This window comes from Mugil cephalus, chromosome 16 (assembly GCF_022458985.1).
Source record: "Mugil cephalus isolate CIBA_MC_2020 chromosome 16, CIBA_Mcephalus_1.1, whole genome shotgun sequence".
NCBI lineage: Eukaryota > Metazoa > Chordata > Actinopteri > Mugiliformes > Mugilidae > Mugil > Mugil cephalus.
This window is the reverse complement of record NC_061785.1, coordinates 6,222,542-6,244,869: the sequence shown is the minus strand read 5'-3', so window position 1 is coordinate 6,244,869 and position 22,328 is coordinate 6,222,542. Positions and strand designations below refer to the sequence as shown.

Genomic DNA, 22,328 nt, shown 5'->3' with positions numbered 1-22,328 from the left:
TGTGGCCGACCGTCGTATTTCCTCACTCAGAAGACGTCACTGTGGATCAGGCTTGTTCCGGTGCATCCCACAGATACCTGATTAGTTTGGGATCTAGTGAATTTGGAGGCCAGTTCAACCACTGTTCTAATTTTTGGGAAAGCGTCAGGTCACACCAGCAATGGAGCAACGAGAACACGTGTGTCATCGTGGGTTATATAAAATGTAAAATGTGAAAGATGTGAACAGTGCACCACTTTCTAAACATTCCCTCAAAGGTCAAGACTGATGTATCGATCTCAGCAAAGTTGAACTCTGCTTGGACGCTCGCCATGAATTCGAAAAAATCCGGTAACATAATTATTCATTTCCTTAGTTTCAAATAAACAGATCGTACTGATGAGAGTGAATCACTTTATATGTATATATGTATATTATCATTAGTATTATTTATAATGAGCTTTTTCACTTTAAAACTGCAACTTGAAACAATAACAAAAAAAAACATTGTTGTGGTATCTGTGTTGTCACAGGATTGTATTAGTAAAGGTTACTTAAATGTCAGATAAAGCGTTGCATTCCAGTTTTGGGAAACACCTACACAGTAAACTCATGTGAAATGAACCATGTCCGTATATGTGTGTGTGTGTGTGTGTGTGTGTGTGCATGCAAACACAAAGCGCTCTGTTTGCTGCTGCAGCAGCAGCTGCCCAGGAGTCGTGTTAAATAACCTGTAAATCCTGCTGTTGGTTTCCAGTAGAGTGATGCATTCAGATTTGGGATTGAGGATGTTGTCACTGAATAGCAGGTCCATCCCTCCGGAGCTGCTGTAATGCTGGTAGTGATCCCTAATGATGTGGAAGCAGCTGAACGTGGCTCCACGGGGAGCATTGAAGACAAAGGAATAATCTGCTTTTAGTGGCAGGGGAAGAGAGAAATCCTCTAAAGCCGGCGGTTTTACTCGCGAGTGTGAATGTTGGAGGCACAAAAGAAAATGATGAAGCCCCGCTCTGGATACTGTGCTGTGTGCACGGTGCACTCACCCTGGGAAAGTTCTGTTGAATGATGCAGTGCAAGCCCTAACATTGCATTCAGCCACTCCAGACACCCACTGCGTCTGTAAGGGTTTCCAGGGACTCCCAGCAAATACAAAAAAATAAATAAAAAAAGAGGGATTGTTCAGACATCCGGGACGTAGACAACATATAGTTCAATGCTGAATGAATTATCTAGGTAATATGAAAACATGAATGAACCAGGCCCTGCAGACAGAAACTGTGGGGGTTTATGTTGCTATGGGACAGTTGCTGATGTTGTCCTTTTAGAAGCACAGATGTGAAACAAAGTGGAATCAGGTGAAATCATTTGGTCCCTCTCATCAACATGTCCAAGACTGTTATAGTGCTCTAATACCGTTAGCGCTCAGTTGATGCAATTTACGTCAGTAATCTATTTCTTATTTTAACTCAGGGCTTATGAGGTCAAATACGAGCTCGCCAACAGGACGCTCACATTTTTAGAATCACTGTATGAAGCATGACGTCATAATCTACGTGTTCGAGCAGCAAATAAATGTCAACAAAGGTGATGTGAAACCATAAGACAAAGACTCCATAGGTACATTACAGCCGAGAAAAGACGACCTCATGATTATGCATCAAATGCACCACATGAAAGAAAGACAACAGGTGAAAACATACACAGATCAGCCACAACATTATGACCACTGACAGTAGAATTGAATGACCATCTTGTGACACTTCAACTTTTGGACCTGACATTCATTCATGTGGATGTTACTTGGATACATAGTACCCACCTAGACCAGACTGCACACCCTCACCCCATAGCAATGACACTCCTTGATGGCAGCAGCCAACCACAGCAGGATGCAGGATGCAAAAACAAACAAAAAACAACAACAAAAAAACCTGGCCCCCAAATTCACCAGAAACCAAACTGATCAAGTATCTGTGGGATGATCCACAGAGGCCCCTCCCCTCATCCCATACGTCCCCACTAAAAACATTGTGTTTCCAGACACCACATGACGCCCTCAGAAGCTCCTTGTCCATTCTCTAATTAGTCACAACCGTTTCAGAGGCACAGAGGAGAACTGCACTGTGTGAGGAAGGTGGTTATAATGTTACGCCTGATCCGTGTATAATACATTATAGTAATGACAGGAAAGCAGAGGCAGGCAATTAATTCCCCAGACAATAACGCTACTACGACAACCACGCAAGCTTACAGCAGCGACAAAACCCCAGACCCTTAAAGGAACAACTCCACAGCCCTCGAATATATTTAATCATTTTGTCATAAATGAATGAAGCTTTGGAGAAATACTAATAAGAGGTGTGGGGACTTCAAAAACAGCTCCGTCGATCGGATGTGCACACACAATATGTGCACTAAGGATTTCAATAACACAAGGGACAAATGTGTAGCTCTGGAGGGATACAAGGCGACGCACACAGCTGATTCACACATATACATATATCTGGTTACTTAGTTACTCAGTAGACAGAGAACAGTAAGAGCTGACACTATAATCTGCTGGAGAAATGGCAGGTAAGCAGAGGCAGACGATTTGTCTTTGACCACACAAAATGAGTTTTATGCCCCAGACTAGCAAATGAACAACAACAACAACAACAACAACAGCCCCTGGAAGGGATCCACCAACACAAATACCAATTTAATTTGCTTCATGATCAAACGTTTTTCATTTTGTGTTATTTTCCAACAAAGGTGAGAAACCATTCAAGGTGATGGTGTTCAGTGCCGCTTTGTAAAAAAAAAACAAAAAAAAACATTATAAAATGCCAAAATGTACACAGGGGACACACCACCTCCCTGTGATACCACACCACTAATCACTGTGGGAACATTCGTAAGGTAAACAGCTGATTAACAGCTTAGTACAAAGTAACCAAAGATGAACTATAATATACTTCTACAAGTGTAAATCAGGCGTATAGAATGAACATCTGACCTCCTGCCATAGTGAATTACAACCTCTTGCTTAATTAAACTCGCAATGCAACTAAATTGAGCTCAGAATCCTAAAAACACGTCCGTCCGTCTGAGGGTTTATCAGATGGAAAAATGTTCACAGAGCGTAAAAACAACACGAGAGACGACTTATTTGTCATTGCGGGGAGTTATCATCATAATCCTTCCAGTAACGTTTGCATGGTAAACAGTTGGATTACAGCGCACAAGATAACGTGTGTCCTTGCATGTGTACCTATCAGGCATAACATTATGACCGTTTTGAACTCCTCCTCACCCACACACAAACAGCTTCTTCCCTCGGAGCCGCGGTTGCTCGAAATCAGTCCGAGAAACTTTCTGCCTCACACACAAACACGTCAACAGTTCACATTATAACTGTGCTGCTGCTGTATAAATAACCTTCCTATACTGGATGACAACCTGCACAACACTCATCAGTGGTTCCCAACCTTTTCCAACTCAGGGCCCAACTCCGACCCCACCAATACTGAGGCCGTGTACTGTACTGCATTCTCAGATTCATAAATAACGGTAAATGAATTCTCATATATAACGATTTGAAATCCAGCACAAACCTGATATAACGCTAAATTCTGCTCGGTTCTAACCAGATGAAACTTCAACTTAAGCAAAAACAACAACAACAAAGAAAGAAAGTTAAAACATCGCACATCGTATTAAGATGTCACCCAAATATCAAATGAAATGATTTGGCTGGGAACCACAGTTGTACATGATATCTGCATACACCGATCAAGTATAACACTATGACCACCATCCTAATATTGTGTAGGTCTCCAAAACTTGTTGCGACTCATCAGAGAACGGACATGGACCTTCTGAGGGCGTCCTGTGGTGTCTTGTAACATGACGTTTTTAGTGGGGGCCTATGGGTGCTATGTGTTGAGGGGTGGGGCCTCTGTGGATCATAACACAGGTGGTACATGTCTAAGTAACATCCATCTGAATGCAGGGTCCAATAGGCCATAAGGTGAACCGAGAAGATGTGTCTGGAAAATTAATCTTGTTTCCACCTCTGTCATCAACATACAGGTCTGGCAAATAAAACAAAATACATTTAATAATAATAACTTTATTTGTATAGCACCTTTCATACCAGCAATTCAACCCAAAGCACTGAAAATTAAAAATAAGATAAAGTGGCCTGATTGTCAATTTGTCTCCTGAGTCATTATGGGCATGACACACATAGTGTGTTGTCTATTATAATCAAATGTTTTCCTCATATTCACCAGTACTCTCAGAATCCATGTAGGCCGCCATATTGGATTTGTTTAGTAAATGCGGCCACCACATTGGTCTAAAACAATCACTTGACAGATGATTATATAAAATAAGAAACTGCGGGATTTACCCCCTCAGTCAGTGGTTTTAAATGTTGTGGCTGATCAGTGTATTTGACTGATTTCATTCCTTTTCTTCTTATGATATTTCAAGAGTAACATAACACTGGACCAAAACAAACGAAGAAACCAACAACAAAAGCCTGAAAAGAGTTTCACTGCCGTCTCTGAATGAAAGTTTTAATTCTGTTTCATCACTGAACGATGCGGTGAGACGTGAATCGCTGCAGCAGGGCGACAAAAAAGATTTGTTATGTTTCTGTTCAACTGATGTTAGTTAGATGTTAGTTGGGCTGATTGCAACGATCCACTGGGGTTTGTGGTTTCTTTTGAGGCTTGTCGCTGGAAGGAAAGCTTAGCTACGGTTAAATCTCCAGCCTGATTAATTCACTTACTACTGTTTATTTTTGGTGCTTGATCAGAAGTTCTATACATTCCCTGGCTCCGGATAAGCTCATTAGACTCCACCGCCAAAACAGAATTAAAAACGTGGCACTATAGTCGGTCAGTCGCGAGCCAGGGCGTGAAACCTACAAAAATCTATAAAACATTCGACATTTAATCGGATCTTTTTTTGCCAGAAACAAAAACAAAAATGTCACGCGTTGAAGTCCAAGGTTCTTTCTTCCCTCTTCTCTCAGCACATTCACTCTCAGGAGCCGTGTTTCAGACGCTGCCTACCTATCAGTCTATCGCCCTTGATAAACCAGACGAGAGGGTGAAGAAATAACTTTGTCTGTCACCGATCCTGGCACGTTGAACCCGTCCGGCCCTCCTGTCCTTGAGCCTCGCCTCAGTCATAAATCACAAGTTTGTCAGAGCAGCTCAGCCATGATCGGGATGACACATGATGAGCTAATTTCTTACCACACACACGTGTCCGGGTGATCATCTGTATAATACTTATCGTCCTTCTGCTGTTGCCGTCAGCGACTGCAGCCCCATTATGTTACGTGATTGTTATCTGGTCTGATGATGAGTAATGTCACACTTTCTGCCAAACCGAGATTTATGTTTTCAATTAGGTCTGATGCATGCGCATATCTCTCTGCAGAGCCGTGAACGACTCCACTCCCCACTCCGATAGAGACTAATCAAGGCCCCGTTTTCAATTCCAAGTGCAAAGTGAGTCTACTTAAGTGATATTAGCGCAAATCAAAGTTGGAAGTCACGCGTGCGTGAGTTATAAATCTGCGCTTTAACTGTTTATTGATGAGATGAGCTCTGCGGAGCTTCTCGGCTGAGTGTGATCCCAGTTTCTCGCGGCGGGATTCGTCTTTGTCTCATTGCTAGGAGACACTTCATCATCATCATCATCATCATCATCATCATCATCATTAACAGCAGCTACAGTCTCACAATCACAAAGGAATGAACCAATGTAAAAAGTTTCTGTAAAGTGGCGTTTTTTTGTTTTGTTTTTATTGTCAACTCTTGAAGTCAGTTTGCCACCATTCATGTCCAAAAAGTAGGTTTGTCACCTCTATAGGCTTTGTCCACGTAATAACATTGATATCAGTGATAACACTGATCTCCTTTCTGATCCGATACTGAGTAAAATTCAGGCTGGTATCGGCGATATATCCAATATCAAATACACCCTAATGAGTCTGGTAAACCTAAAAAAAGTAGTTTATTTCAAATCATAGCTTCATAAAGAACACAAGACATCAGAGTGATTTATTAATTCATTTTAAACTCGGAAGGATGTTGAGGTAGCGGCCTCATTTACTTTATAGCCGAGCTAATACCGTAAAAGAGAAACCAAACAGACAATCGTACAAAATAGTAAGACCATTAAACCATTAGACCATTAAAATAGATTATTGTTTAATTATTAAGAACTACTATAAAATGAAAACTTAATTGTGACTCTGTTCTCTTCTGTCCTCCTCATCATAAATGCCTCATATTCTGTTGTGGTTTAACCTGAAGTGTTTCACAAGGTTCGTTGTATTGCCACAACTCAATAGTTCAGTTACTTTCCACTGTGTTCATCATCACTATCACTGATAAGTGCAGCTTTAAAATGCACCGAGGTTGTCGCATGAAGCTTGATTATGTCAACAAACAGCTAGATTCAGTTCAGTTCTATTTAGTGAATATCCTTGAATGATCGGCCACATGTCAGTACATGTAGTATAATGACAATGAACCTCCCTCTAACTGATGCTGTTTTTGAAATGTTCTGGTTCTGTTTGTGTTTTCCTGCGTGACCTTGTCAGATATGTGGCGGTGACACAGGAGAGCACCTTTCCTCTGACGCCGTCATTCGGAGCATTTAATCATAATTGTTTCTCGCTCAGGCAGATGAGGCCGTAGACTCTTTATGAAACACTTGCTGGGTAAGGCTATATAAAGATCATGCTTGAGGAGGGTGCCAGGCTTCAGGAGCACCTTCCCAAGCCCCATTAGTATGCATGCTGTGTTTTTGCCTGTCGCCACAAGCATGGGGCACATGCAGAGACGGCCAGGGAACACAGGTCTGAGCTGCACGGGGGCGCAGCTGTCTCTTAAAGGCTGAACCTGTCTTTTTTCGAACACATAATTAAAAGGTAAAATTTATATCTGCAAGCATGACTGCACTGAATTTCATACTGACAAGTGTAAGTAACAAGTCTCCGGTGTTAAAGTATGGAAAAACCAAAGTAGGGCTGGGCGGTAGGACCAAATATGTATATTATGGTATTTTTCAAAATTCTGACGGTATCACAGTATTTTTTTTTATGTATAATCACGTGTTCATAGTATTTTCTGCTGGTTGAGAGGAATTAATGCAGTAGATTGACTAAGGATGGACTATTTAACTATGATGATGAGTAAATATTGTAGAATAATCTTATAGTAGTAGTAAAACAGGTTTGCATGTCCCCGTGTTAGCACTGACTACTGATGTGGAAATCCAGGGACATTTACAGCTCGAAGATAAAAAAAAAGAATTAAATGTTATCAAGATGAAATGCAGAGACAGGGACAACTACAGCTTCATTTATTTTGACGTTTTTATTCATATTTGAACTACTCGGTCTGTAATGTCAATAGCAGCGCAGCCTCGCTACCGTAATATTTGTAGTCTGCACGCAACATTTGTCATCCAAAACGGGGGCTGTCCCCAGAAACTGTCCCCGCGAAATAGGGGACATCTGGTCACCCCTTTTTTTGGCTTAGTCTTCTCGCTCTGCTGCTTCATTTTTTGGACCTTTCCATCTTCACCACTACATTGCGCTACATTGAAAATGGTCCGGTCTGAAACAGTGTGTCTCGTGGTCGCAGTGTTCCGAACGCTGTGCAATTAAATGCCGATATATTAACGAACATAACAACAAAAAAAAATCTGTATTCAGCCCTACACCAAAGTGACATCAAAGAACTAGCATGTCACTTGTGTCTGGACAAAGAGAAACACTTAAACATATCGTAAAAGCTTCAGGTGATGACTAGCTAGCATTTGGCTTTTCACCTGCAACGAAACTGTTTTTACCAGCAGGTGGCAGTAGTCTGTATTCCTCATACCAAACAAAAAAAGCTATGACTAGCTAGGAAGCGCTACAGACCTTAATCCATATCTCCTCTGAATCATGTCAGATGTCAGGATCAGGTGTCCAACTAGTGTAAAACGGACACGTGGCCTCCAAATTCACCAGATCCCAAACTGATCAAGTATCTGTGGGACGTACTGGAGCACCACAGGGCACCCTCAGAAGGCCCATGTCCATTCGCTAATGATTCACAACAGTTTTCGAGGCACAAGGGAGACCAACACAATATTAGGTCATAATGTTATGGCTGATCGTCGCAGGCAGTAATACTGACACTCGTAGACTGAAACCTATCGATATAATATTATTTATTAGTGTTAGAGTATATTATAGTATGAAGAATGCAGTATTTAGTCTTTAAGCGCTCCAAGTAACAAAGAGTTGTCTCAGCGCTACAGCGGCCAGTCGTCTTTAAACTAAATGTCAGAACGGAAACAATGACAGCCCGTACTTCGAGATGTCAGCGCTGGGGTTGTGTCTCCTGTTAATGACGTCTTAGAGGATGTCCCGTCAGTGGCGAAGGAGCACGAGTTCAACAGTGATGACACCGTAAATGTCGCCAATGTTCATTGAGCGTCTGTGTTTGTCAAGGCTGCAGTCACTCACATTTATGGCTGTCGTCGTAAACATGCTAATTTGCTGTTATCACCCCTGGCGAAGGATAAACTGCACAGGGTCCTTGTTAACAAAGCCTGGTTAGTGAGGACAGTGGTAAAGGCCACGGTGTCTCTCACAACCTGAGACAAATATTTACAATGGGAGCTAAACAAATGTCAAAATCAAGCACATAACATTTTGTAGTAAAGCTAATTGGTAGGAAGGTTTGTATATGTGCAGACGGATTTACAGCCAATCTAAAAACTAACTTACCTAATAATTTCGTGATGTAAATTAACTAAGACTTATATCTTTTTATAGAGGAAAATCAACAATAATTACAGATTGATACGTGCACATTCAGCTCAATGGGGACGCATTGATTTCTTCTTTTGTCTTGTGCAGGTTTATATTTTTGTGTTATGTTCCTAGATAAATAATTAATCAATGTGGCATTTGAGGTCAGACACACGGGCTGGCAGGAATTCACCAGGGTGCTCCTTAGGTCATTTTGGAAAGCAGCACATGTTGCCGGGGAAGCTGCTGTGGGACCATAAGGAACTCTAGGTCTGAAACTTACGCTCCTCTGAACATTCATTTAAGGTGAATGAGAGATGTGTGAACTGTGTGCGTCTAGCTTTTGGGTTTTGCTGTTAAGTTCCTACTGCACATGTGCGTTCATGCTCACTTTAAAACTCTCTTTAACCTTGTGAGTCCTGGGCTTTTGTTTGCTACGCTTTTTTAATTTCTCCAAGATATTTGGGAAAAGTAGGACCTAAGAGGTATGAAAACATCATCGAGAGCATAGGTCTTCAATAGGGGGTCCGTGACCCCTAGGGGAACCGCAGAGGTACCGCAGGGGGGCAGCAAAATGAAGTCCTCATTTGTGGTGTTATTTCACTCAATATACTCAAAGTCACCAATGTGTAACAAAATATAAAACATACAGAATTGCAAATAATCAAGTCCCAACGTCCTCAAACGAGTACTTGCTAATTAGCAAAATTATAAAATGAATGTTTTTACACCAGCTAGCAACAAAAGTTTAACAAGTTTAGACCAAGCAGAATAAGAAGCTGCCACAAACCTAAAACAAAATGTGCCCCCATATGAGGACGCAGGGTCTCAGGAGGTTAGTATGATGGTCTGCTTAAATATATTCCATATATTAAGACAAAGAGAAAAAGTTGTTCTTGGTTGGGATTTCTCTTCTTTATTTGTGGTCTGGGGAGTCGGGGGTGGCTTTTGTTGGAATACCACAAGTCAGCACTGGGAATAATTATCCAGCTCTCCTAAAGGGCTGAAGTGTAGACAAAACACAATTAATACCCCCACTCCCATTCCATGCATGAGACAGGAGGTGGTCCCCAAAATAACACGTGAAAGACTCTTTATCGAACTCTTTTTCGTCTGTTCTGGGCCACTGTAGAAACAAGACGGTGCACCAGGGCAGACTGTATGGAACACGATTTAGCTAATGCTAAGCTAACAAAGACTCCATTAAATAATAACAATAATAAAAAAAAAAAAACAATTCTATTTCTGAATTTGTGCCCACCTTTGCCCACCGGAGCTTTAATGCGGTCCACGGCTGGGTTTATTTAAACAGAGACGATCAGTTGACTGCACGCACACAAATCTCTGGCATCCCACCAATGAGAGCTCTGATCCCACCGTGACCGCCGGCTTCAAGAGAAAATGGAACAAGCTGACCTCCGGTTCTCCTGAATCCTGTTTTTAGCTCCTGTAGCATCTCGCAGAGCAACGCAGCCTCCCACTGAACAATTAGCACAACACGTTTGTACTCAACATGAATATCTCATCAGTTCTCATAGGCGACCACTACATTTTGCAGGAATGATTAAATTATAACCACTTATCAATTAAATATCTACTTATTCCTTTTTGCAAGTTGTTAGTGTTTGATTCGGAATAATACCTAATGAAGCTTTGTTAGCCTCACACTTTACTGTAAGAAGAATCCATTGTTCATTCTCTTATTTAATGTTTTATTCTCTCCTCACCTACAAAGAAACATCATTTTGATTTTAAGTATCTTTTTTTTCTCTCCCTGTGGTAAAAGTTAGTTTTCTGCTTCAGGTGAAGTTCCTGTGTTTTTGGCTATTCATGCTGATCGATGGTGAGTCACACTCCGGGAAGAGTGGAGGTGCATGAGTGGGTTCTTTGAATGCCTGAGACCTGCTGAGGGAGACTCTGCAGGACTGTACACTGTAGTGACAGAGCCTTGTTTTTCTTGGTTTTTTTTTCCCTTTTAGTGTGACTTTATGATCTGTACCTTATACAACATCCTCCATGTGTCAACACTCGGTCCAGTCTCAAGTTCTGACACCAAATGTCCTGCAGAAAATAGAAAACAGTCTTTTTATAGGAATGTGACTTGAATAATATATATACACACACACTTATATTTACATCTCTACAATGAAATAAGATGAAATACTAAAATTTGAAATGTCTTATTCAACACAATTCAGAGACTCAATAATTTGGACTTTATTCAAAGCGACCAACATCTGTGAGGACCCTACACACCTCTCCTCACCCACACAACCAGACTGAACAACAGCTTCTTCCCTCAGAGTCGCGGTCGCTCTAAATCAGTCTGAGAAACCTTCTGCCTGACACACAAACACGTCAACAGTTCACATTATAACCGTGCTGCTGCTGTATAAATAACCTTGCTATACTGGATGACAACTTGCACAACACTGTACATGATATCTGTATACACCGATCAGGCATAACATTATGACCTTTGTGTCCTAATATTGTGTAGGTCTCCCTTTCTGCTTGGGTCTTCTCAGGGTGTCCTGTGGGGAGGGGATCATCCCACAGATACTTGATCATTTTGGGATCTAGTAAATTTGGAGGCCAGGTCTCCTTCATGTGTTTTGAGTTGTTCCTGAACTGTTTTTGTGTGTGTCGTGCTGGGGTTGGCTAGGACACACAAAAGGATTGGCATCGCTCTGGGGTGGGGGAGTCTGGTTTAGGTGGGTGCTACATGTCCAACTAACATCCACATGAATGAATGCCAGGTTTAAAAGCTTCCCAGCAGAACACTGAATTGTCACAAGATGGTTCAGTGGTTTTAACTTCTCCTGTCAAAGGTTTAAAGTTATACCTTCTCCATTTACTCATATTTATATAGACCTGTGACGTCATGTCGTTAGCTGGAGGCGAAACACAGGGGAGCTTGAGGTGAACACAGTCAACTGTGAAAATGTCGTCTTGCTGTATTTTTTGGGGCCAAAACCGAAAAATCAAAAACAGTAACTTGAAGTTTTATTATCCAACAAGTAGTTCCCACCAAGCGATCTGACTGGTCAATAAGACATTTAGAACATGCTCAAATCAGCATCACAGCACGGCTGATTCATCACTAAAAAATATTGCTCCGCCAAGTCTGTGGCATCATTGTATCCATCTCCATGGCAACACTGTAACTGTCAGAGCTGGAGCAGGAAACGGCTGGAAAATATGCTACAAAATGGATCGGTTTGTTGTTAATTTCAATTTATTTTGTTGGTAATTGTTGTATAATCGCAACATTACACTCGAAGGTGTGGTTAAACGTAATTTGAGCACAACGGTGATGTGGTCAACAATAATCAGCAAGCACACCCTCTCGAGTAAGATTAATATGTGTCATGCATCATCAGTTTCAGTCTGGATAATGTTATGGGTTAGAATAAATTGGGACTGAAATTTCTAGTTATGCTTGTTACATTAATGCTAATGCTAACTACTAGCTAACACAACATTGGTTGTATGTTTCAGGGGTGTCCAAGTAGAAGCTGCATTTACTACATTAACTTCCACAGTGGTTCCAATTACTTCTTGTAATATCTTTGTAGAAGAGGCTTCATTTGATAAAGACAGACTAGACTTCATCTGCTCCGTGTCCTCCTTTGGTCAAATTGTCCATCAAGTGAGTGAGAGTGTAGGGGCCGGTGAATACAGTCCCATCAGTCAACCTCTTTAAAATACACTCACGGTCGAACAAGAGTGGATGTATTCATATAGTCTCTAAAATATGTGTTTTCCTCATTCATTCTTGCCAAAACAGTCTGCTGGAATATGCTAACCAGCGGTTACAAGCTACAGAGTGAGTTTGAGATCTTTTTGCCTCCAGTTAAGCCCCGCCCCTCAACAACATCACATTGTTTACATAACCGTGAAGGGGTCTATTGCATTGTCTCTGTCTAATTAAGATTTAAGTTTTATATTTGCTCTTAGTGCTTTTACTGTTTATACAGAGATGAAATTAAATCTTGTTGTACTACTTATGTTCTGCAATGACAATAAAGACTATTCTATTCTATTCTATTCTATTCTATTGGATTTGTACAGAATGACCTGAAATAATTTACATGGATACACTGACTTTTGCTACAAGACTCTGAACAAGTACTGACTTTTTCTTGTATTGCAGAGAGATTCTACCTCCTATTTGTAAAGAGAGTGCGTTGGCAAAAAAAATAAATGCAAATTGGGCTGAGTGGGTCTTGGCAGCTCTCTTCTTTGTGAGTCTCCGCTTACTGTGCCCCCTTGTGGGTGGAGCCATCTGCTTGCAAATAGCTGGGGGTGGCCGCAGATACAGATGTGATGCATCATTATCCGGTGACTGACACGGATGATGAATGCTGCCGCTGCGTGCTGTCAATTCATTGACAAACCCAGGCATGACTGGTCTTTTTTGCAGCCTGAGTGCGTTTTCAGTCTTGGTCGCCCAGTGGCATTAGCATTTCTGTGGTTGCACCACCAATGATTCCAGTTTGTAAACTGGTCTGCTCGGAGACATACATAAAGAGGTTTCCTGGCTTTCAAAGAGGAAGGGTCGATTAAAAATGCATGCAGTTGCTTTTTGTCATTACGGAGCCATCAGTGGTCGCAGGTTGACAATACAATTTCACATCATGGAAATGAATGAGGCTGGGCTCGTTCATTATGCATGCCCGTTGGTTTCCTGTTCAGGATGTCCATTGTGTCATTTCTAAAGAGATGAAAGCCAGGTAGGGCCGTAGATAGCCCTCTAGTGTATTTCGGGATGTAAAACATTTGTTCCGCTGTCCTGCCGAAACCTCTCCGTTCATGTCTGTGCCTCTCTGGGTCGAGTCCTCATCTACATTAGCGGCGGCTTTAAAAGGCCACTCCTTTCACAGGGGCATTAATGAGACCGCCGTGCTTTTTGACTTACGAGGACCAATTGATGAAGCTGCACAATTAAACGTTTTGCTTAAAGGATTAAAAATCTAGGGCTCGGTTTTGTAACCGCTGCGCCGCAATATTGTGACATCTATAAACTGTGCTTTTTTTTTTTCAGCCTACTTTATGAAAAAGTTAGGTAACAGAGATATAATCTTTTGTCCTCCATTTCTGATAATCCACCTCCTCCTTATCTGCCCAGACAAAATGCGTCCTGACAGCAGTCACATTTGAATGGCGCTGCGTGTTTTTGGGTGTCAGTTGTGTTGACAGGTGAGAACACAGGTTGACTGGAACTCGGCAGATCTCCTTAAGCTCCTTTTAACTATTTTCACTTACACCTTAGTTTAATGTCTTGTGGCACCGGAGAGTGTGATTGAGTTTCACCTGAGCTCTTTTCAGTGTCTCTTTCCTTGCCCGCTAACACTCCTGTATCTCATGTTTTTTTATTACACAACCTGCCTCCCAGTCTGCTCTGAAGGTCCATCGGCTTACTCCGATTTATTCAGCGGCGTCTGCCCTCCCCTCCTCCTCCTCCTCCTCTTCCTCCTCCCCCTGCAGGAGAGGGCCCAGTGACAGAGTAAAAGTGATGTCCCGCTCCGCTGTGACCACCGAAGCTTCAGGCTCGGCTACATCCTTCCTCATTTGCGCGCCGACGCCACGTTCTGTCACCTCGCCCACTCTTCCGCCGCCAATTTACATGCCGCGCCGCGCTCTCATGTTTTTATTTACACTGTCAGATATACAGTAACTGGAGAGTCTGCATGTTCAAAACTGTGGGTCTTTCTTTTTTTTGGTGTATTTAACACAATGGTAGTGGGTTGACGAGTTGTATCGAGGCAATGCTCATTAGCAGCCTTTCAGGCTTTATTATTTTTTTGAAGTGGATGCTTCTGAGAAATTGATTTTCACTGTTGTTTAATCAGTGACTTAATTATTTTACATATAGATTTATTTTAAAATGTCAGAAAATAGCAAAGCTTTGAAACTCAAAGTGATGAAAACCTGAGAAAAGACTTTAATATTCTGTCTCTTTATGTTTAATGCATTTTTTTTCATTTTGCAGATGTTTAATTTTATTCCAACTTAATTTGCTCATTTTCCAAACATTAAAAATATCCATCCATCCTATGACTGCATTGATATTTTAATGTTTTAGGTTGAAAATTTTAATCTCTCACTGAAACAAACCTAAATATGTACTTATATACATATTAAATCTCCTAAAAATCCTACTTTATACAATTATCTTGTTCGGCTGTAAAGGTTCATTGGGTTGGGGAGAATATTACTGTAATCAAACAAAAAAAAAAACATGTCGTAGTACGTTCTTGTAAGCTCCTGCTCAAACGTTTTAAGTATCAGAATAAATTTGTGCTACCAGCCAAATAGGTCAACGGCTGGTGTCCTCCTTTCCCTATTTACCTCTGAAGATTAAATGTCTACTGCTGCCCGGATCTAAACCAGTGTTTGTGTGTAATATTGTCCATATTGGAAGAACTTTGTTGTGTCATTGAAAAAACAAAACAAAAAAACAAGTAAAATCATCTCTTTTCTGTTTTGTTTGTCTTTTTTCTTCCAGGTGGTGCTCGTTTTTGCTCTCAGCATTGGAGCTCTTGTGATATACTTCATAGATTCCTCTGAGTAAGTATTTGGCTTCAGATTGCAGGTGATTTGTAAAGAGAAGGTGCACACTTTACATTACTCTACTTGCACAGGACTATTTTTACATCATTTATTGGAGTTTAGCTTGAAATCACACAATCCTGCAGGTTAAATGATGCTTGGCTCATAGGGAAATGATGATATCTCTGATTTACATTAGCCTCCTACGCAGACCTACCAACCTCAATAATCCATATATTCAATCCTCTTTAGGGTAGCCTGTCCCGGGCTCACTGCCAATTTCTCACAGTGCCCACAGATGAAATTTTCTTAATCTCTGTAATCTGACAGGATCAGAATTTCAAACATCCAGGAAGGTCCAAAGTTCCCGTTGGGAAACAATCGGCATCGCTCATCAGGCCGGAGGAAGCGGAAGCTCCTTTTAGTTGCATGTGCGACAGTGTACAGTTACCGCAGGCCTGGTGGTGTTTGCACAGGAAGCGCCATTAACAAAATACACCGAGGATAAAAGCCTCCGTCGAGCCCGGGGGGGGGGAGTCCCCACTGGGAGCGATGTCGAGGGCGGAAGGACAGAAAATGGGCTGTAAACTGGTGCGATCAGACCCGTGGTCCGTCCTGGAGGCGGGCGTTTCGGGGTAATTTGTTATTTCATAAGATCGCATACGGCCGAGAGCTCGGGCCGGCTCTGATGTGGTTTGCGAGCATGATCTCATTTCATTATCTGGACCAGCTCAGGTAGAGTTACATCCTCACCGATGCCATCTGTGGCCTCCTGTTCTCAGAACGATCTCGCAGCGCCGCTTGATACCCTTTCACTTGATGAGGGACGACCTCCGACCTTCTCGCTTTAACCTCCTCGCGCAGGCGGACGTGGTTAAACGTGAAGACCGAGAGACTTTAATTCACGCTTTCAGACGAGGCTCTTTGTCTGAGTTCTCGTTTGATCTTTTTTAACATTCAGCCGGTATATTTTTGTCATCTGGAAGAGCCCGTTACTTAAAGCCAAAGATCGGCCCGTTAGCCCGCTCTCTTGCGAGCTCCTAAGTGGCAGCAGACTGTAACAGATACAGCCCTTCCTGTAATTAGTCCTGTGGGGTTCCTGGGGCTGTTGTATGATGGACACGCTGACCTGACTGGAAGCGACACAGAGAGAGATGTCAACACAACAGACCCACTTAGATCCAGAGAGGAGCTCAGACGACGAGGAGCAGGGACGAGGGAGCCAGTTATGTCTTAGAGGGAGTTTTACTCCATAAATCTTTGTGCCCTGGAAGTCAGGAAGACGTGGACTGTTCGTTTCGTCAGCGCTGAGGTTTAACACCCTCCTTTAACACTGACAGGAGTGTTTTCAGCACTGACTACTGGATAAACTGGGTTCATTACGCCCAGTATTTATACGGTGGCTGTAAATCCTCTTAAGTATTTTTGTAGCAGATATTTATATCTTTTATTGTTTGTTTTTTTTGGACACAGAAAAAATTGCACAAATTGGACAAACATCTGATAAAGCGAAGTCAAATATTCACTCTCTCAGGTTTTGGCTTGGTTTCAGATAGTTTACTCAGCTACTACTTTTAAAGACAGATATCTCGTTCTTTGTTTGCTCCTGTGACAAAAGCTGTGAAGCTCAGGATAGTTGTGGCCAAACATTACAATGGGTTTAGAAGCTCAGACCGAATGAAAATGCTCCATATAAACACCTCAATCGGAATAAACAGGCCGTGGGTAAAATAATCCTTTTCCCAAACTAATCAGAAGACATGTAAACTAGTGATGTGTTGATCAATACTGAAATATTGATACTCCGATACCAGGACTTCGATTTAAAATTTTTTTGAGGAACACAATGGAAAGTAACTAAAGTGTTGAGTTGTGTTGTTTAGTAATCACATTTTGTATGATTGTGTCCTCTGTTTTTTCTGTTGCTATATTAGCTCAGCTGACAAAGGCCACTAGCTTAATATACTTCAGAGTTTGAAATAAATAAATTACTCTGATATCTTGTATTATTTAGGAAACTATGATTTGAAATACACTACCGGTACTTTTTTTTTTTTTTTTAGATTTACTAGACACATTCGGATCGGTATCGCTGATACCAGCCTGAATTAAACTCAGTATCGGATTGGAAATTAAATCGCTGGTATCGACCATCACTGATGTAAACGGTGAATCAGAATGAAGTCAGACTCTGTTCTGTCTTGATGCAAATGCGCAGCGACGTTCAAGTGACGTTTCCTCAACTAGTCTGGTAAAATAGAAAGTACTAGACATCATTGCACACTTAGATGGCGGAAAAATAGAAATATTGAACTGTTTAAAGTTTAGGTCTATCAAAATTTCATTGAAGCGGGTACAGACTAAAGCGTGGAACAAATTCGGCGACTATAAGGCTAAACATACAATAGCAAAAGTGGATATGACCCCATAAACGTTCTGATTCAAGCTGTCGTTTTAATGATAAAAGTGTAAAAACAATCGCAACTACAGCTGATTAGACGAGAGACCTCCATCTTTGATTTGGTCACGTCACTTTTTTCATGGATCTGTGCATGTCACACGTCTGTAAAACGGCCGTTTAGATAAAATTTTGTGGTAAATGTAAACATGAGATCAGAACAGATCACCTCACATGTAAACAGCTGATCTGAAACCTTCGATTAGAATGACAAAAAAGTCTCCATGTAAACAATACTGTAAATTATACCTCTCATTAATTCCTTAACCAAAGATAAAACAAATCAAGTCTGCACATATATTGACTTTAAACCAATTTGCATAACGTGTTGGGAAACGACTGCACACCCAGAGGAGAACTTTATGATTCGTTTGTGTAGCTCCTTTTAGCTCTGTTTTGGTCTCCACCTCCTGAGAAAATGCTGCGTCTCATTTTAGGTAGCGTTTTAGCTGACTGCATTTGCAAGGTTAAAGGGATGTAGAGGCAAACTGAACAAGTAAAAAAAAAAAAAAAACGAGGTGTAAGTTGATGCAAAGTGGGAAAATATCAAGGTAGACTGACTGACATATGGCGCAAAATCAGTTTTTCCACACGTCTACCGTTTGGTTCCCACTAGCACATTTCGTCACGCTGCAACATTTTAAGGCTCAACTTGATTCACTATGATACATTTGGGGGGGAAATACACAACAGTGTTACCTAGGCAACCTGCAAACGTCCAATGTCCAACCATCTGTCAGCTGCCAAGTGATTGGTCAAAGGGCGAATCCCTTTATACGTAGACGGGATTTTAAACCAAAATCATGACCAGAGCTCGACAAAATCTTTTGTGTGTTTGTTTGAGAACTTTATTTTCCCTAATATTCATAGAAAACAAAAAAACATTTTGAATGACGCCTGGTTAAAGTAATCCTCGTGACCTTTCGCCCCCTGTGCATTCAGCTCGTGTTCAAGGTTATAAACTTCCATATGAATCACGTGCAGCAGCAGCAGCATCAGAGAGTTTTAGCCGGCGTGTCCTGTTTGATCTGAGCCGAGAGAGTCCAGATCCATAACAGGCTTAGTCCAAAGCAGGCCCGCTGGAACTCAATTATTTAGCTCTGCAGGACCGTCTCCACTGTATGGTCCGTCACCCCGTTATGACGGGGATTTATTGGGCTGATGTGTCATTACAGAGAACAAGGGCAGGACTAACAGCGTGTTAGGACTATTCTTAGAGGCGATGGAAAGAAGATTAGTCAGATTGTCATTTTACATCTTCCACTACACTGTAAAAACTGTGCAATAAAGCGTAGATTTTAGGGCGGAAGCGGGAGAACGTAAAATAAAATCGAAATACACTCAAAACTTTATTCCCTTTGTATTATTATATAACCTATAAAAAGTGCCTAATCTGTTTGGGGGAAAGTGTGATAGCATTTCTTGAAGCTCCTTTTAATTAAAATGATGCATCTTTTCGAAAGCGTGCCTCCGTTCCCCGCTGACTAGAAGTTAACCCTCCAGATTTTAGGTTAATTAAATTGCATTTTTGCTGACTCTGCATTTTTATGTTAAATACTTTTCACCCCCACGTGGGACAAACCGTGCAATAAATCTGACATCTCATTATGTCAATTTAATGGAATCTGAACCTGGCAGAGACCCAAAACACCGAAAACGTCCGACGTCTGTTCGCTTCCTTGATCAGACTCTGGCTGAAAGATGAACTGAACGTGCATCAGATCGGTTCGGAAATAATAATAATAATAAAACCTCAGCTCCTTTAATGTCACTTTATGAACTCCACAAGGGCAGTGTTTTATCAGAGGGTGTCTATTAGAGTTTTATTTATTTATTTTCCTGCATGACAAAAGCAATTTGCTTTAATCCGAGTGGTATTAAACAGCGCAGGGGAGGTGGCAGCTGTGTGAATGGGTGCATTAGTGAAGCTTGTGGGTTTGAGCGTAATGGCCGCGCAGGTGGAGGACTAACGAGTGGAAAACATCAAAACAAACCGAGAGGAAGTCGATTCATATTAATTTGTTCTCTTTAAAGAAGTGGTTACTAACAGGTTTGCTCATCTTGTGGCCTCTTTAAGTGAAGAAATGTTTGTGTCGCCGGCACATTTGTTGTCCAGAAAGTGAAAACTTCTCTCAGGAGTCATTTCTTGAGTCTGAAATAATTTTTTTTAGAGGCTTACGCCAATTAGGATTAAGTAAAGGTAAGTAATGGTGTAAATGGATAAGTAATTTAACTATTTATTTGTGTATAAAACTTTATTTGTCACCATCATGGGGCAATTTAAGGGACACGTGAAACTTAAATATCTTTATTATTATTATTAATATTCTAAAGATGATTTTTTTTAATGCTTCTGGATAAAAATTTTGTATAAAATCTTAGAAAATAAAGTAAAATAACAACGACATTGAAGTTAGCTTCCGATTCGCCAGCCTCTGATCTGACACTTTAGGGGAAATTAAAACATTTTAGACATTTTAGCCAACACATTAACTTTGTCTGACACCCACTGTTGTATCTGTGAAACTTTTATTTTATTTTTGTTAGATATGTCTAGACCTCATTAGACCAGGTCCAGATCAGAACCACTGTACCTGGACTTCTCAAATCTGGACTAGATCATCTCACAGAGGTTTAACATTCACTATAACACAGTCTCTGATTTGTGAAACTTTTATTCTATTTGTGAAGATGCATTAAAGGCACATTTCACAGTTGTTTTTTATGTTAGTTTTTTTTTGCATGTAGACCACATTAGACCGGGTCTATTTTAAAAACCACTGTACGCAGACTTCTCAAAACTGGACTAGGGTAACCTAGAGACCCTGGAGATTCATTATAACAGTCACCTTTATTAAATAGGTCTTCAACAGGGGATCCACAGACGTGCTGCAGGGGGGTTGAAATTTTGTTTTTTGGTTGATAAGACATTTTTTATACATTCGTGTTTAATTTAATCCCTCAAATTTAAATTTGGGCTGAAAAATGTTGAAAACCCCTGTTTTATCCTAGTTGTGAAAATGCAACAAAGGCACATTTCACATGTATGTGATAAATGTGCCTTTATTGCATTTTCACAAATAGAATAAAAGTTAATTTCCCCTTACGTGCCGAATCGGAAGCTAACGTCAGCTGTAAAATCACAAGACATACTGTATATTCATTCAAATATTAAACAAAATAAAAGGAAATCAGTTCTGAGACACGTTTTATTTTTGCTTATTTAAATGACTAATAATAAGACTAATCAATTCATAGGCTGACTTTCATTCTTAACACGACTAACCACCACTGTTCCTGTCTATGTAGCGATCCACCATCTTGTTAAATGTCTGAATGTAAGACTGTGTTTTCATGTGAGTTGTGATTAGCATATAGCATATATTATTTGGTACACAGTCATACTAACCTACTTACCTTTACATTTACATGGTTAATTATTTCTCTTCATTTGAATTCTTGGTGCCAGACACAAGCTTTTTTGAGGGTGAGACTTCACTACATTGCTAGCATCTGCTATGGCTGCCTGATTTCCATAAAAGAAGACATGAAACCCTGCTGCATGCATTTAACCCTTAAACTACTGCTCCCGGCTCCGCATCTCCATCACATTCGAACCGAATGTCTTAATGAGATGTCGTCCATGAGGTGGGGAATGCTGAAAACGGAAAGCCGCGGCATTGTCCTGAGGAAATATTGCACTTGGAATACCAGGTATTCCAGTAGTTCTGCAGTTATTTAAGGGTTAATCAGGTATATCGGCAAGTTACTGCTTGTGTGACGATGAATGCATGTCCTTCCTCAACAGAAAAACCATTGGAAAATATCAGCTAGTGCACTTTTTTTTTTACCAACACTTATGTTTGGAAATCTTAAAAATGCATTTTCAGGAAAAGAAGAATGCATCTTTTATGATAATTTGTATATTTTTGACTGCTTGGTTGTGGGTACACATCCTTGAGCTTAAACATAAACTGTGTTTTTTTTTTGTCTCTCTCTAATAGTGATATCGAGTCCTGTCAGAACTTCTACAAAGACTTCACGCTGCAGATCGACATGGCGTTCAACGTCTTCTTCCTGCTGTACTTCGGCCTCCGTGTAAGTGACAACTAATTTAAAATTAAATAAAATACACAAATATATAAGTTGTTCTCGCTCTTATTTCTTATCTTTTATTGTTTTTCCACAGTTCATCGCTGCCAATGACAAGCTGTGGTTCTGGCTGGAGGTGAACTCGGTGGTGGACTTCTTCACGGTTCCTCCGGTGTTTGTGTCCGTGTACCTGAACAGGAGCTGGCTGGGTAAGGAAACCGCGGATGGTTGGTTCAGGAGCAGCCCAGTGGTGCCACCCAGTGGATTTAACGACCCTAGCAGCTGTCCTTAAACGCACCACATAATCTCAGCACACGGATGTTCTCTCTCCAAATCCTCCCACCGTCCAAAGACACGTTCGTTTGTGATTCCAAATTGGCCCTGAGCGTGAGTGTGAGTGATTGTCCGTCTCTCTGTGTTAGCCCT

At 41.0% G+C, this 22,328-nt stretch overlaps 1 protein-coding gene across 14 annotated transcripts in view; it reads left to right on the top strand.

Moving 5' to 3' along the window:
• The window catches only part of LOC125022175 (calcium-activated potassium channel subunit alpha-1-like), a 100,185-nt gene that overhangs the window by 34,576 nt on the left and 43,281 nt on the right, over window positions 1-22,328 (top strand). For all 14 annotated transcript variants that reach the window (XM_047608566.1, XM_047608565.1, XM_047608570.1 and 11 more), the window contains exons 3-5: window positions 15,309-15,370; window positions 21,815-21,908; window positions 22,000-22,111. In XM_047608566.1, coding sequence (XP_047464522.1) covers window positions 15,309-15,370; window positions 21,815-21,908; window positions 22,000-22,111 — 268 coding nt within the window. The remainder of the gene's footprint in view (window positions 1-15,308; window positions 15,371-21,814; window positions 21,909-21,999; window positions 22,112-22,328) is intronic.